The 16,815-nt window shown below is 37.5% G+C and overlaps 2 protein-coding genes and 1 long non-coding RNA gene across 4 annotated transcripts in view; 1 reads left to right on the top strand and 2 right to left on the bottom strand.

Annotated features, from left to right (window-relative positions):
* LOC308700578 overlaps positions 1-16,815 on the bottom strand; it is a 248,656-nt gene that overhangs the window by 205,294 nt on the left and 26,547 nt on the right. The gene's annotated exons all lie outside the window — the stretch shown is intronic.
* Positions 194-8,912, top strand: sytl4 (synaptotagmin-like 4). The gene is made up of 17 exons (XM_081383221.1): positions 194-422; positions 1,989-2,126; positions 2,565-2,780; positions 3,077-3,186; positions 3,417-3,531; positions 4,384-4,518; positions 4,597-4,693; positions 4,810-4,906; positions 5,335-5,435; positions 5,536-5,631; positions 5,833-6,011; positions 6,187-6,277; positions 6,731-6,892; positions 6,995-7,106; positions 7,190-7,298; positions 7,388-7,599; positions 8,173-8,912. The coding sequence occupies exons 2-17, from the start codon at positions 2,011-2,013 to the stop codon at positions 8,313-8,315; spliced, it is 2,091 nt and encodes a 696-aa protein (XP_081239347.1). The 5' UTR covers positions 194-422; positions 1,989-2,010; the 3' UTR covers positions 8,316-8,912.
* Positions 7,745-16,169, bottom strand: srpx2 (sushi-repeat containing protein X-linked 2). Of its 2 annotated transcripts, XM_081383223.1 has the most exons (11): positions 15,866-16,092; positions 12,503-12,583; positions 12,236-12,427; positions 11,910-12,086; positions 11,649-11,772; positions 11,433-11,554; positions 10,915-11,094; positions 10,530-10,663; positions 10,321-10,442; positions 9,009-9,236; positions 7,745-8,403 (listed from the first exon to the last, which is right to left on the bottom strand). In XM_081383223.1, exons 1-10 carry the CDS (start codon positions 15,933-15,935, stop codon positions 9,056-9,058), a joined length of 1,383 nt encoding a protein of 460 aa, XP_081239349.1. In that variant the 5' UTR covers positions 15,936-16,092; the 3' UTR covers positions 7,745-8,403; positions 9,009-9,055. The 2 variants fall into 2 exon arrangements, with proteins under 2 accessions (XP_081239349.1, XP_081239348.1); XM_081383222.1 differs by lacking the exon at positions 7,745-8,403 and having other exon boundaries at positions 8,499-9,236; positions 15,866-16,169.

Below are 16,815 nucleotides of genomic sequence, written 5' to 3'. Positions count from 1 at the left end.
TTTTAGATTAATATAATTCAAAAAATAGCTGTGCATACTTTTTTTGTGTTGCTTTTAGGCAAAATTTCTATATTGGAGATTAAATATCAAGTGAATTATTATTTTTTTTTTTTTTTTTTTTTTTTGCTTAGTGGAATAAAAAATCTGGTCTGAAGGGTTTTAAAATCTTAAACCGCTGAAGACCAATAACCTCGCTCACGAATATGTGATTTTTGTCCATGGACTCCACGCTGACGTCTGCGCGCATCGTGGACGCGCACCTGTTGCTTGGTCTCTTCCAGTTTCTCTGACGCGCAGACAGAGCTCCAGTGACTGCAAACTTTTGTTCCGGGACGCGACGTTTGTTTGGCAAAGCTGGAAGTCAGTGAGCTCGCACGGAGAAGGACACGAGAGAAAGAGTGTGGGAAAATCCTGCGCCATTGGTAAGTGAAATTTTGAAAACACGTTTTTGAAGATTTTGCTAGAGATGTTATAGATCTATTTAATATGCGACAAACTGTATTACACTTTTTGTTTAAATTCTACCTTAGAATCACACTTCCCTATAAGATACAACTAACGTTAGAGTTTTTCAGTTGTTGATATTGTCACGAACGATGTTTATTTTATCCTTTCCCCCTAATATCTTAACGTGTGGTAACATTTGTATTTTATTTTCCTATTGTTTGTTTTTACAAATTTATGTTTAATATCGGACTCTTTTTACATGTAATGTTGGATTATTTAGTTAAGTGAATGTAATGTTCTTGTGTGTGGTCCATGTGTTAAGTTAGAGCAGCACAGATCCTTCAGGGCTGCATTTCCCAAAAGCATTGGTCCTACGATCAACTTCGGTTTACGATGTTTTTGGGAAACGCAGCCCTGATCTTTATCAGTAAAGCTGGAGGAAGTTGCCATTAGTGGTGCTACCTTTAATCCTTTCTATTTTCCTCAAACATTTAAAGAATGAGGAAAAAGTTTGCCACAGAGGGTCATTTGTTTTGGATACAGACCAACCCAGTTGTAAATTGAAGGTTATTGAATTTTTTTTTTCTCACACGTTTTCCATTTGAGCTCAAAGGGCATTTACAAGGCTTTCGAGTAATAATCATCATAAGTGCCTCGTTTAAAAAAGGTGTATTAAAGGTCTCCCACCCATGGTTGTGTGTCCTTAAGGGTGGTAACTCTTGTGATAAGCTGGCTGTCTGTTGTTTTCCTCTTTTACTGATGACATTCCAGTGCTTGGGCCCCTTTTCCCACACTCAGTTGGCCTTTAGCTATTTAATCTCAAACAACATAAAATTTATTGATTTGCTGTCCATAATTTTACAGTGACAAATCAAAACAAGGTTCTCATGCTCTCTGGCCATGTCTTCCCACCAGAGAATTATTTTCGTCCTTTCAGTTAGAACATGGTGAGAAGTTCCAATTTATTTTTGCAAAATAAATACATTTGCTTGGCTTTAAAAAATGATTTATTAATGTTAATATGCTTATACTTGATTTATGTGGTAGATACAGGGATAGGAATGTCTCTGCTTCCCTGTTGTGATATTGGCTCATTGGTAACCAACTAATTTGCATGCTGAGCTGCATGTCACAGTGTGTCCTTGTGCTTGTTTAATTACTCAGCTCCTGCAGAGAGGTGTTGAAGAGCCTCTGACACACTGACACTGACAGACACTGCGTGAAGGCACTGAGAAAGGTCACTCCCTTTAGTTTGTCAGTTCTGCCCTGTGTCCAGGTCTCTTCCCTTTTTACAAACAGCAGGGCTTCCTTTATTTGTGTAACACTCTCATTACATATATTAGTCTCTTCTCTTCATCTCTGAAAAGCAAATGTCTTATTCTCAGTTGGGTCGGCTTCTATCTGTGTGCGACACTGGTATGTTCCTTAGTAAATTGTTGCAGGTGGTTCTACGAGTTTCTGTAATTTGCATTTGTGTTGACATAATATATTCTGTTGACTTAATGCATACAAAGTCTTTTTTTTTTTTTACTATTCTTTAGAAGCAGGGCTTGACTCTTGAGGATGGTGCAGAACATGGAGATCAACGTGTCCTTCCTGACCGACTCGGAGCAAGAATTCATACTAGAGGTCCTTCGGCGGGATGAGGAGCTCAGGCGCTCGGAGGATCTGCGTGTGAAGTGAGTGTCACTGTTGTGTTCTTGAAATGCTGACTAAAATAAAACTATTTATTTAAAATAGGCTGTAAGCTGTTTTTTTTTTTAAATTGCAATAAATCATTTTCGGGTCTTAAAATATCCCCTATTGATTGACTGACTATATTGCGTGTTTTTTTACAAATCTTTTTTTTTTTTTTTTTTTTTTTTTACCGGTCAAAAGTTTGTCAGTATGAATGCTTTTATTCAGCAAGGACATTAAATTGGTCAAAAGCTACAGTAAAGACTTATATTGTTACAACAGATATTTATATCTGAATTAATATAGCTTAATTTTTGTTTATTTAATGTGTACTGCTAGAAAAATAAAATCACATACATCAGAAATTGTAGTCTATTTTGTACCCTATTCATGGAAAGGATGTTGGTCAGGCAAATAATTCTTAATTTGTGTGCTCTTAGGAAGCTGAAATCCGAGTTGCTGGAAACCAGAAGAAAGGGTGCGAAGCGTGGCAGTGGGAAATACAGTGAACGCAGCTGTGGCCGCTGCCAAGAGCCCATGGGCCTTCTGACCGGCAACGGCAGCCAATGCAGAGTATGCAAACATCAGGTTTGCAGAAAATGCCAATCAGTTCGACCCAATGGATCTTGGGTGTGCACAGTGTGTGCCAAAGAGATGTGAGTGTGTACCCCATGCCTCCCAGCATCCTTCTATTTGGCCTCAGTCCATTAAAAAAACCCTGTCATTAAGAGGCACATTAGACTGGAAAATGAGGCCCTTGCTTAATGGAAAAGGTTAATGTTCAACAGAAACTCAACTTCAGTTTTTTTTTCTCTCTCTCTCTCTCTCTCTCTCTCTCTCTCTCTCTCTCTCTCTCTCTCTCTCTCTCTCTCTCTCTCTCTCTCTCTCTCTCTCTCTCTCTCTCTCTCCTCTCTCCTCTCTCCTCTCTCTCTCTCTCTCCTCTCTCTCTCAGAGATCTGAAGATGAGCACCGGAGACTGGTTCTATGACGAGAGGGTTAACCGCTTCTCTGCAGCTCCTGGACACGACTTAGTCCGGGTTTCCCTCAGGAAGAGGCCTCTGAGTGAGTACAGGAAGCAGATGCCAGACATTCGGATAGAGCAATGTGAACCTACTCTTTCTGTTTTTATAAAGGGTGGAAAGTAGATTTTCTTTGTCTGTGTTCACGAAGAGGAAAAGAGAGAGGAATAATGATCTGGTTTACTTTAGAGAATAATGGCTGGCAGTGTTTTGAGATTAATCATTATACACCTCTTACTTCCCCATTTTGAAATTTACATCTCTCTGTTTTAGGTAAAAAGAAAGAGACAGCTGGGGAAATGCTGTTAAACAGAGCTGACTTGAATTCCAGCCAAGCTGTACCTGTGCCCAAACCAAGACTAAAGGACGTCGCTCTAGCAAATAAGAGGTGTGTCCTCTTCAGCACTATTTATACAGTCTCATGTTTCTACTGATTGAACAGTGTAATGTTCTTCTTTTGAATATTTACAATTTCATTAAAAAAAATATTTACTATATTCCAATTATTGTGATATCACTCTGGTCCATTAAAGGTCACTCAGACTATTTATGTGTTAATTATTCATCCTTATATAATTACAAACCTGAATGCTGTTTCATGTTTTCATGTTTTATGGGGACTTTCTATAGATAATGATTTTTACATTGTACATTCTGGCCCCTTACTCTAACCTACTGCTAATCACAACCCTCACAGAAAATGTTCAGTTAGTAGAGGGTATGTTAGTATGATTCATAAGCTGTTTTCCTCATGGGTACCAAAAAATGTCCCTATACGGTCAAGGATTTAGGATATTGGTATCTTTGTGGGGACAACAAGATCTTCACAGATCTTTTCTGTACAAGTCTCCGCAGGCTGTCAAACTCCAATAGGTGCAGGTGTTTTATTTAATGATATTTGGTTACGAGACACACAAAAACTAATGCATGTGATAATATAAAGGTCCAACCTTTGATTTGAGAACTTATCATTTAATATAGTCATACGGACCACTTTTATGGTGCTTTTAGCGTCCTTTTTGGAACTTGACTTGATTTTTGTGTGTGTGTTCTACAGGAAAAATAAAAGCAAATCAGTTTGTAATGGTTTTAGGATGAGTAATTAAACATTCTATTTTTATCTGAGAGTGCACTCTAATCTTTTGATGCCAGTATCACAGTGGTTGAGGTGTTTGAATGTGATTTATTAGGATGCCAGCTCTGTCTAGCATCTGTGCTTGACCCTGTTTCTTTCTCTCAGCTCACCTCTTGAGGCTTATGAGGGACTTGATGTGCGAGAGCAACAACGTAGCAACACAGAATCAATAGAAAAAGCCAGTCTGTGCAGCAGTCACACTGAGACTGAATCCCCCCACAGTACCCCCTCAATGCAGAGGTAAGATCTTAGCCAGAGGCACAGAGATCCATGACTTGTGATGTAGCAGTGTGATGCAAGCCTCTGATTTGCTTCTAGAAAAGAGGAACTGACAGCCAAGACTAGTCCCACAGGCTCTGCTGTGTCCATCCTGATGGTCCCCAGTAACAGTGAAAGCCCCTCTACCACTGAGACAGTAAGTGTTTATTCATACTTTTAGTATCCCAGTTTACCATGGACTTTTTCTCTCCTAATTCTGCTTATGTGTCACCTATTCCCATGAATTTTCCACCATCGTCTCTCCAAAATAAGGCCTCATTAATTCATCACATGAACTCCTGCTCTGACTCTTTGCGTGACGTGGATGGGCTTTTCAAGAAAAGTGTCAGAAGAGTGCACAAACTGTCAGGTAAGGTTATATTTTGAGTATACAATACTTTTCAAAAGTCTGGGGTCAGTTTAAAAAAAAAAATAGATTTGAATAAGAATTGAAAGTGACAGCAAAGACAGTTATAATGTTACAAAAGATTTCTATTTCATATAAATGCTGTTGTTTTCAATTTACTTTCATCAAACCTGAAAAAATATACTGATGCTGAAAATTCTGCTTGGCCATCACAGGAATATATTACATTAGGGTTATTTTAAATGATAATATTTCACAATATTATTTATTTAGCTGTATTTATGATGAAATAAACTCAGCCTTGGTGAGCATAAGAGACTTCTTTCAAAAACATTACAAAATCTTACTGACCCCAAACTTTTGAATGGTAGTATACATACATTTATTTTTTCACTCTGGCTTTTAAATGTGCAAACACTGTTTTCTCATAGATATTAAACCAGCCTCCACACTTGATTTACATGAAGATGAAACAGAAATTGCTGCGCCATCTTTGAGAGATAGAAGCAAGTCCGTTCCTGGCCTTAATGCTGTGAGTTAATTAAGAAGTTCAAACAATTTAAAATGTTTGCACACTGTTCACACGTGCGATCTAAAGTGACCCGATTGGCATGCATGAATTGTTTTATCAGGAGGAGGATGAGGAGGAGGAGGAAGATATTGATAACTTGGTGAATATACACAGGCAGAAATTTGGTAAAAGCTTGGGAAGTCTGGGAGGCTCAAGGGTAATCTACCTTAATTTAAATATTATTTTAATTATGAATATTATTACATTTTAAAATAAATTATTAGTAATAAACTTGCATTAATCAAGATAAAGTGCAGTTTATTTATAGTTTAATTTGTCTTATGTACAAACTAAATAAAATGAAATATTAGACACTTGAATGTGCTGGGCAGCTTTTTGTTTATTTCTTATGCCACAGAACACTCTTGGCAGTATGATGAGTGTGTACAGTGAAGCAGGAGACTATGACCGTGTGGAAGTCAGTGGAGATATTGTCTTCTCTCTCAGCTATGATGAGTCCAGCCAGAGCCTGTCTATTGTGGTCCATGAATGTAAAGGGCTGGCTTATGCTGATGCAGCAAAAAAGAAGTGCAACCCGTAAGTGGGCCTCCACACAGCCTATGAAGTGATTTCTTAAGAGGGTCTCAGTTCTTGACTGCCTTCCAAGAATAATAATTTTCCACCCGTGAATCATTCCATTGGGTTTCCCCATTACAGAGGGAAAATTACTCAGTCTGCTAAACTCCCTGAATTGGTTGATTCCTTTCCACAGATACGTCAAGGCTTACCTCCTCCCAGACAAGAGCAAGAAGAAAACTTCCATCAAACATAGCATCAACCCCATTTTTAAGGAAACACTGAAGGTATTGTTTCAATTTCTGTCAGATAGTATTTTTAAAAAGTATCATTTTAAATACACTGATTCCCTGCTAAACTAAACTAAACTAAACTAAACTAAACTCCCTAAAATAACAATTTTTCATGGCTTGGAACAAGAAATACTACCAGAAACTGATACCACTGAGTAACACTTATGTCTATATGTAATGCTTTAATGGCAGGTAATTACAACCCTGCACACTAACATCTAGTTTCGAATGGGCTTGATATTGACACAGAGGATAAGTACACTTATCAGGGAGTCACAGCGAGACAAATATTAGTTTTTATGCTTGCCTTGTTTTAATCTAGAATAAACAACATGTGCAGTTCACACAAACAGATTAAACAAACTGGCTAAAGCTCCATCATGGCAACCTCTTACTTTTAAAAAAACATGTCATCTTGACAAGCTGTCTTGTGCTCGTTTGTGTTAGTATTCCATCAGCCGCACCCAGCTGATGACTCGCACACTACAACTCTCTGTTTGGCACTATGACCGCTTTGGCCGCAATGCCTTTCTGGGTGAGGTGGAGGTACCACTGGATAGCCATGACATTGACTCGGCCGTTGTAGAGTGTATGGCTCTTAGAGGAAAGGTAATACACTTTTATGGTTGTTTTGATACCACAGAAATGTCACTGCTCTAAAATTGTTTTGTTTCATATTCCCTTTACGTTTTTTCCTGTGTGTCTTCATAGGCAGCTGCCCATTTAGCATCATCTCCATTCGATCAATACAAAGGAGAGTTAGTGATTTCACTTAAATATGTCACAGCAAATAAGACGCATACAGAGGACTCTAATGGAAAAGGTGAGGAAACACACAGTTTACTTATCTATTAAAATCTTTAGCTAGTGTTACATGGTAAATTATGCCTCTTTTCTCCAATAAAGGGAAAAAGACCAAACCCGCAGATGGTGCTGAGCTGCATGTGTTGATCAAAGAGGCCAAACATCTGACAGCCATGAGAGCTGGAGGCACATGTGATTCCTTTGTGAAAGGGTTTGCAAACATCTGTTTCATTCCCTCTGCCCAATTTTAAAGGACATTTTTTGTTTTTGTTTATTTGTGCCGATAATTCTGCCCCTCAGGTATCTGCTGCCATCAAAGAGCAAGTCTTCCTCAAAGAGGAAGACTCCAGTTGTGAAGAAGACAAAGAACCCAAATTACAACCACACATTTGTGTATAAAAATCTAAGTCTGGAGCAGCTGAAGGACATGTGTCTGGAGCTCACTGTCTGGGACAGAGAGACCCTGTCCAGCAACGACTTCCTGGGAGGAGTTCGCCTCAGCTTGGGAGCAGGTAGGAGAATCCGTTGCTTCATATTCCTTGAGTTGAAATCAACACAGAAGCCTTTAACGTTGATTAAATTATTGGATTCACCAACTGCAGACACCAAATTAAGAAGTGTCCCTGTTACACCATCCAGGTTTTTTTTTTTTTTTTAGTCAATTTTTATTGATATTAATAAAACTTGAGTTGATAATGTATACACTGCCATACAAAAGTCTGCCATAAGAAGTTAATGTTTTTGATAGAAGGCTCTAATTTTCACTAAGGCTTCATTTATTTGATCAAAAATACAGTAAAAATGAACTCTTTTCTGGTTTAAATGTATTTTAAAATGCTGTATTTTTTCCTGTAATTGCAAAGCTGAATTTTCAGCATCATTACTCCAGTCATCAGTTTCAAAATATCCTTCAGAAATCATTCTATGTTGATTTGGTGCTCAAGAAACTTTTCTTGTTCCTGTCAATGTTGAAAACGGTTGTGCTGCCGTTTTCAACATTGTATAAATTACAATTTATAATAATAAAAAAAAAAAAATTACCTGAATACAAATATTCAAGTCATCTGAAACTGATGTTTGCACAGCGACTGTCAAGGAAGGAAATGACGAGTGGGTGGCAGACTCAACAGGGGAGGAGATCTTGCTGTGGAAAAAGATGATGCAGTACCCCGACTCTTGGGCAGAGGGCACACTTCCACTGCGCTCATCCATGGGAAAAGCCAAGTAAGGATATTGTGCAATCCCCCAGGCCATGATCAGAACAGAGGATTACACATTCCACAGCGCTTGTGTGTTTCTGTTACAGCTGTGCATCCCTGTAATATTTTAAAGACTTTTTTAGGTGAATGCATCTTTTATATTTTAAACATTTCAAGGCAGTTCAAAAATAATGTGGAAATATGCAGTGTGTATATGTTAATTGTATTTATTTCCTCTAAACATTGCAGCTGAATGGATGTTTTCAAATACAACATCATTTTAATGCTGTTCTAAAAACGAACCTTTGGACACAGTAAATGTTTTATTTGAATAACACTTTGGTTTTAAATGTGCACTTTATGTATGGCCCAAAAAGTTTCACATATTTTAACACAATGTATTTTAATGACATAATGCAGATTTACTCCGTAAGCACATTATTTTTAGGAGCTACATAGAAATACTTGCATTCAATAAATATTAAATATTTTTAAGAATCTGCATTGTGTGCTGTGCACTCGATTATAGATGGTTAAAATTATTTTTCCTCAGAATATGTTTCTTTTGCAACCCTGCCTGGCAGTTTTCCCACTTGCAGATTAAAACCTGTTCCATATTAAATCACATTTCCAGCTGTGAGTCTCTATTAATAATGGCTACAATATGTGGTTTCAAATGACTATTTGTCTAGGAAACCGCAATAAGGAAAACTCCCACCCACATCATCACCATGCCCCCCACATAGATCTGGAGTTGATCAGACCGAGGTCAGTCACAGAAGTCCCTGTTCATCTCCAGTCTCTCTCGCTCCTCCTCAGTGAGGAGGTACTCCTCTACATACGAGTAGAGCTCATCAGAGGTGGTGGGGTTAACAAAGCGCTCCCGATCCACACCGTATTCATCCAGCAACACCATGGTGAAATAGGCTGTCGAGATATGCAGTGCCTGTCTGTTACATACAAAAAACAAACATTTACCTCTTTTAGATTGAAAGAATACATAGTATAGAGCATCAGCAAAATGATTTCCTTCAGTATAGAGTCACTGTTGATGCAAAACCTTGCGAAAGTGTCTTGTCCAAAACTGTTATGTGGCTTGTATAAAAGTAAGACCAGGTCTTGAATAGAAATTAGACTGGCCAATATGTCTCTGCCCAAACATAAAGTCAGCATGAAATCCAGTTTGCACCCCATTTTATTTGAAAAAGGATATTCAGTGAAAAAACAAGTAATGGGATCTTGATTGTATCAACTGGAAACTGACTGATAGTGTAAATTGCATTGCAGTCATTTGCCAAAATGTAATTTGGTTGTACACAGGCCAGAGACGGGACTTGCTGAAGATGGACGCAAAGAGTACCAGGCACTGCAAGCTCACTGTTTGTGATGCTCGAAATATTGGAAGAAAAATATAAATATTGAATTTGGGGTGGGGGTTTATATGAATGTATCTTCGGAAAAGTTGATGGAATTTTCTTTTCCTCAATTTCCATATAATCCTATTAAACTAAGTAGTGTGTATAAGTGCAGCGCTGCTTTGTGTACAGCGGTAACGAAGGAAACGCTATATAAGTGCCACCTACTGACAGAGATAATTTGCATTTTTATTCAGTCTGTCTGCTGTTTTTGTTTGGTGCAGGTGTTTTATGTAGCATAATCACAAATCTGAAGTCAGACCATTCTGTTTTTGCTTTAAATATTGAAATTATATAATTAAATTTAAATCAAAAACAACTGCTCATGTTACGCGTGTAGCCTCTTTGTTTAGATCGTGATTAAAATGCAGTGGTTGCCTCCAATTTCAAATGGTTACAGATTTTTTTTTTGTATAAAGTTAGTTTGGCCTGTAATAGAGTAAATAAATGACAAATAAATTTGCTTGAAAAAATAAAAATAAAAAATTCGGCCATGAAAAATTATGATCAGTGCATTCCAAATTCCATGTTGACTTTTTTTGTAAAATTGCAGTTGCAAATACAATAGTTAAATATAATGGTATTTAACATGTAAACACTGCTGTAGATAGTGAGTTACCTAAGACCCTCTATGACCTCAGGCTCTAGACGCTGTTCTTTGATGCGCCCCACTGCGCGAGGTGGAGTTCCTAACAGCTCAATCACGGTCACATGTCGCAGATCCAGACCACACTCAGCCTTCTGTCTCAGAACATTCCCACAATCATATAGTTGTACACTCTTCTTTCCTCTGATTGTTTGTTAGAGTGAAAGAAGTATCTATATTACCTGCAGCATAATGTTCTGAAGCCTGTAGTTCTGGTTAGCATTATCTGGAGTAGATACAACAAGAAGCTTTCTCTTTTCATAAAACTGGTCAAGCAGAGCACCAGCAGACCTGACATCTGTTTTTATCGCCATTACTACAAGAAAAAGCAAACATTTCACATACTTGGAGAAAAATGTTTTACAATCAAATATTTTATATGCAATTTCAATCACTATGTAATGAAATACAACTTCATATTTTTTTTATATAAATTATTTCTAAACTACCGTTCAAATGTTTGGGGTTGGTACATATATGTGTATGTGTGTGTATGTTCTATTTTACTATTTTAATTTATATATGAATTTCACTTAAAAACACACTTAAGCTAAACCACATACTCACATACACACTGGGCAGCCTCATCGGACCAGCTGCGGTTGAGCTGACAAACACGTGTCGCAAAACCTGTCCTTTCAAAGCCAGGATCACAATGGTATTCACATATAGCCCCATAATTATTGCCATCAGATGAGCATATCAGGTAGCCATGCATAGGCGGCTTTAGCTTTGGACACCTTCTCACTGAAGGAAAGAATATTTCACTTTAGGGAATATACCACTGTTTTTACTTTTTCTAGTCATATTTTAATAATATTGATTATAGTTAAATGGATAGTTCACCCAAAAATAAAAATTCTGTCATCATTTCTCATTACTTTTTCCTCTGTGGAACACAACATTTTGAAAAATGTCTCGGTGCTTTTTGCCCATATAATGAAAGTCAGTGAGGTCCATTATTTTTGTTCCACAGAAGAAAAACAACATGAGGGTGATTAAATGATGACACAATTTTAATTTTTAAGTGAACTGTCCCTTTAACTGTGAAACAGAAGCAAATCAAAGTTCAATGCTGGCTTTACCTTCAACATGCACAGTAAACTTGCAAGTCGCTGCGTTGCGAGCCTGGTCGTAGGCTTTATATCGAATCACATGTATTCCTTCTGGAAAGTCGGACCCAGACTCCAGTCCATTTCGCAAGACCCTGATGAGGGATGACAAAAAGGTCATTTATAGGTAGCCTATTTAACATACAGTAGAGGAAGTTGGATGGCTTTCATAAAATGTGATACACATACTGTAGTGTTCTGTCAGCTGTATCCTTAGCAACAGGACGCTCCCAGGAAACCACGACAGTTAGTTTTCCTGGTTCTGCTACCTTCACTCTGGACAAAGGACATTTCAGTTTGGGGGGGTCATGATCTGAAACAATGCAATTTTTATTAAATATTACAACGTCTTCTCTCTGATTTGGGAGAACTGGAGAAATTGGCCTACATAATGGCATTTGGAAGCTAAATACATTAGACTAGATTTCCAAATAGATGACTTTGCTGTACCTGCACATGTCGGTTCTGCGCCGCTCCATTTCCCCTCTTCTTGGCACATACGGTAGCGATCTCCCTCAATCTGGTAGCCTTCATAGCAGGTATAGTCACACCTGGAGTCTACCACAAAACCACGGGTGCAACTGTACATACCGTGGTCAATCAGAGGCAGAACATGACAACGCACCTCTGAGAGATTCAGACATAATATAAACACACGGTGCAAGTAAGGACAGATTTTGTCAAGTACTCTGCAGCAGCTGCCTAATACATGTTTTTTCTTAATCAAAGGACTAGTTTCTGTGGTACAATTATTTTGACACCTTTAAAGTACTTACTTCGACAGACAGCGGTTCCAGACCAGCGGCGACTGGGCATGCACTGTACAGATGATCGCCCCAGCCGTTTATATCCTCGATCACAGGAGAGCACACAGCGAGTTCCAAGCGTGCTCTGGTAGCGCCCGCCTCGAGGGGATGAACAGGACACTTCCCCGTTGGATAGCTTAAGTGTATGGCACCACTGTGGATCTGATGGCAAAAAAAAAAAAAGTAACTGTAGCATTTCACTATTAGTCATACTGTTTCATTTGTGAAAGTACTTACGTTTGTAGTCCAGCTGAGGGGGGTAGTAAGTCTCGTCCTCATGCACAACTTCATTGGTGTCATGGTAGGCAGACGCTGAGCCTGACAGGAAACATAAAATAAAACCTGAAGTAAAACTAGATTTTGGGCTTTGATCTCTAAACATTTTCAGAAAGTCACCTTCCAAAAGATTGAGTCAAAATATTGGCCGGCACATCACAGCAGCAAATCAGCTGCATCATCAGTATCCTGCAGTCCCAGCGCTACAGAAAAAGATCCCCGACCACCCCTGTTTTTGTTTCCATGCACCACATCCACCATCATCATTCTTTCCTCTCACACACTCTTTTTCCGGTTTCACATACGTAAACCTTTAAAACTCTTTGGGGGAACTTTTTTAGTCTATAACTGTGAGCATTCCCTAAAAATAAGCTTATTACAGGAAAAAAATATACTGAGAAGCAACAAAAGTTCAATACTGTACAGTATGTATCAGCATCAACTGAAATCTAGGACAGAACTGTTTCAACCAATGCCAAAAACATGTTTGCCAAAAGTTGCTGCGCTCTGCACACAGAAAACTGAAGATTCAGCCAATTCAGGGTTTCCAAGTCTGTTTACTGGATTAGGATCTTTGAAAGTCATTTTATAAAGATTGTCTTACTGGGAGGAGTTATTATGACAAAAATATTTTGGAGGGGCTCAGTGTTATTTTAGAACTTTAGCATTTACATGTGTACTATTACAGTATTTGTTAATGTTTCAAATTAGCTTTTGTTTTTATATTTTCAACTTTCATTTTAATTTTACTTTTAGTAATTTTGTTGTTTATCATTTTTATTAAAAATATCCCTGTTTAACTTTAACTTATTTTTTATTTTAGTTTAAGTTTTTAATTTATTATTTTATTTCAGCTATATTCCAAATAATATATATATATATATGTGTGTGTGTGTGTGTGTGTGTGTGTGTGTGTGTGTATGTATATGTATTTCTTACATTTTATTGATAAATTCAATTAATAAAACCAAATGGAATCAGTATAAAGAATATCCATCTTTCCCTGCAGAGGAAACACAAAAGCTGGTTAGAAGCAGAAGCAAAATACCATAGTATTCTTCTGTTTCTGTGAGTTTCTTTGCATGTGTGCTTGAATTCATTTGTTTCGGTTTCTATTATCTATTACCAATCGCGTTTACACATTGAATGTAATAAAATTAGAATCATTCTTGCCCAAAAGTTTTGGTGGTTCCCTAGCAGACAAGTGTTAATGTCGAGCACAGTATGGACAAATTTCCAAGAATATTCTTGCTTGCCCCCTTTTTGGGCAAGAATGATTCTAATTTTATTACATTCAATGTGTAAACGCAATTGGTAATAGATAATGTATTGACGCTAACAAGTTTGCACCAGTTGAATCTTGCGCAAGCTGTATCTGTATGAGACTATAGAGGAGAAACCAAAACAACTGAATGGAAGCACACATGCAAAGAAACTCACAGAAACAGAAACATACAGTGGTATTTTGCTTCTGCTACTAACCAGCTTTTGTGTTTCCTCTGCAGGGAAATATGGATACTGATTCTATTTGGTTTTATTTATTGAATTTATCAATAAAATGTAAGACCTTTATATAAAAGGTGACACAATTAATAAGGTTAGGGAAAAAAATCCCTTTATAAAGGTAAAATATGCCCTGTAAACCAATGTATGGGGGCAAATATCACAAATATACTGATTTAAGTAGGCTAAGTAAGAGCTGATAGATTCACTGTTGTAGATTCAATATTGCTTTAGAATAAAATTACATTTAAACCACACACACAGACAAATCCTTTTTGTTTTCCCGGAAAAGTAACTTTTTTTATTCAGACAAGTAAATGACTGATGTACAGGCTGAATGTCGAGCCCTACCATGTATGAAAAAGTTTTAGGCCTAAAATTCACACATATTTCCAGGTTATCCATAACTGTGAGAACTCTGCAAGAAGGTAGCTATTACTTTTTAAGTGTAATATTCAATCTTTGAGTTGGCCACCCTGTCTAGGGTGTTTCCCTGCCTTTGGCCCAAGACACGCCAGGAAAGACTAAGTGACCATACCTAGGACAAGCAAATATGGAAAATGGATGGACAATTATTGAGTTATGGTATGTATTCTTGCAACCAATAAAAAGTACTCAACAAGTAGTTAAATGTACTCTCCCTGATCCCAACAAATCACCGTTTTCTTCTTCGTGGTAAAAATTGAGACATGTCTGAGCAACAGAAAAACTGAATCTAAGCCAATGATGTGTATGGAAAGAGGATAACAGTATGCAAAGTTGTTGCCAAGGCCTAGAGGGATCTCATTTCAAATATCCATCCATCCAATTTCCAAACTGCTTGTCCTATGTTGCCGGGATGCTGGAGCTTATCCCAGAGTCTTGGGCCATAGAGAAAACACCCTGGAGTCCTGGACAGATGGCCAGACTTTAAAGAAATTATGTTAAATATATAAATGTAGAATTCATACTCATGGAGACTGACTGCAGCTGTCTACAGTCTACAAAGTTGTATCATACCAAGACTGTGACTCAGCATTTGTCAATACCCAGTCAGCCTTACCCTACCTGGAAAACATTATGTAGTGGCTTTCCTAATTTGTGAGGAAAATGTTGTTCTCATTTTCACAAACTATTTGGAACTGTGCAGAAAGCCAAACCATTTTACTCACATTACCCACTTTTAATCACATAAAATAAGGTAAATATGCGAAATGACAATACATATTTATGAGCATGCTATTTGTTTCGGTTAATAAGTTCACATGCATAGCATATACATGGCAAGACTTTGATTTATTTATGTTTTGGGGTTTTTTTATGTTTTTGCCCCCACAGTGGGACAATCAACCCATAGCTGACATATAGTTAAAGTTCTTCCTTTAATAGGTCAAATTAGGGCCCTGACACAGATGGTGAGCTCACACTCAGTCATTTACTGGGTCACTGGGTTATAATTACAACTGCTTAGACAGTATGGACATCATGCATCAAATAGTGAACATGGCATTTGAGCTTTGATAATCAATGGCTAGTGGGAAAACGAGCACGGCTACAACACACAAATAACTTTTAAAAAAGTTATTTAGTTTGACAATTTTGCCTACATATCCAATTAATTCGTTCCTAAAAACTAAAATAAAATCTCCATTTCTCAACTAAGACTTGATAGTCCGTAAGGTCCAATGTAAAGGTAAACAAAATCACAGCTGTTCTTCATTTGAACCCTATTGCTGCTAACGAACGAAATACAGGTTGAGAAAGCTCAAGTTATGTACAAAAATAACTCAGTCTAGTGAAGATTATTGTTTCGTATAGAAAGAGAAAATAAAGATCTCTCACCTTCAGTGATATCACCCAGAGTCTGATAAATGATGCACAATTCAACAAAAAGAGTAATAAATTTGATCATTGCATTGGATGTCAGATGGAAATATGAATATCAATGTTGAAAGTAGATCTTTACTTGAGAAAAATTCTGTTATTTCCAAAGCAATCGTTCGGATAACTAACTCTTGACAGAGTTTAGTCTCAAGCAGTGAATCCCACGCAGCCTTCCAGAGACTGGCGTATCATACTACAGCTCAGCACAAATTTCTTCCACTAGTCGGACTTTTGCAACTCTTCTGTGTAAGCATTTGGACGGACGGTGGCGCTGCTGTTCAATGATCTTATTTCTTGAGGTTGGTATTACCAAAATATTACTTTAGGTCTGTGAATGTTTGCTAATTTCTTAATTGAAAAATGTGTTTTCCACGCTGTAATAGAGTGACAGAAAAATAGGTAAAACAGGGTAAAAGACAGTAGGGTAAAATATATCGTTTTTATTTAGAAAATAAATAAATAAAATGAGACCCTTAAACTGAGACAAAAGGCCCCCAGTGGCGTTTCAGGGTGTTTTCATGATCGAATTTAATAATTCACGGAGTTATACTAATTTAATGAACTGGATAGGCCTACATTTCAAACATCTCATTAGGCTACTCATGCAGTCTATTTGACAGTAATCAACTATTCACGCCTGAATTCAGTTCAGTAGCCCACAGTGAGTGGCGTCATTCCTGAATGAATCTGTTTTGAACGAATCGGTTGAATAAGTGAAAATACTTAGAAGTTATCAAATGATTTTTTTGTAGTATAAATAATGTGAATAATCAGTGAAAAGCGCAACAAGACAGTGTATTCCACTTGGATGTCTGCAGACCTTTTCACAGACTGCGATTCATGACGCCATTTTAACGTCAGCATCCTAAATCCTGCAAAGTTTTTTATATTTTCATTTATTATATATT

This window comes from Scardinius erythrophthalmus (genome assembly GCF_964197995.2).
Source record: "Scardinius erythrophthalmus genome assembly, chromosome: 13".
Lineage (NCBI taxonomy): Eukaryota > Metazoa > Chordata > Actinopteri > Cypriniformes > Leuciscidae > Scardinius > Scardinius erythrophthalmus.
This window is presented reverse-complemented; position numbering and strand designations above follow the sequence as displayed.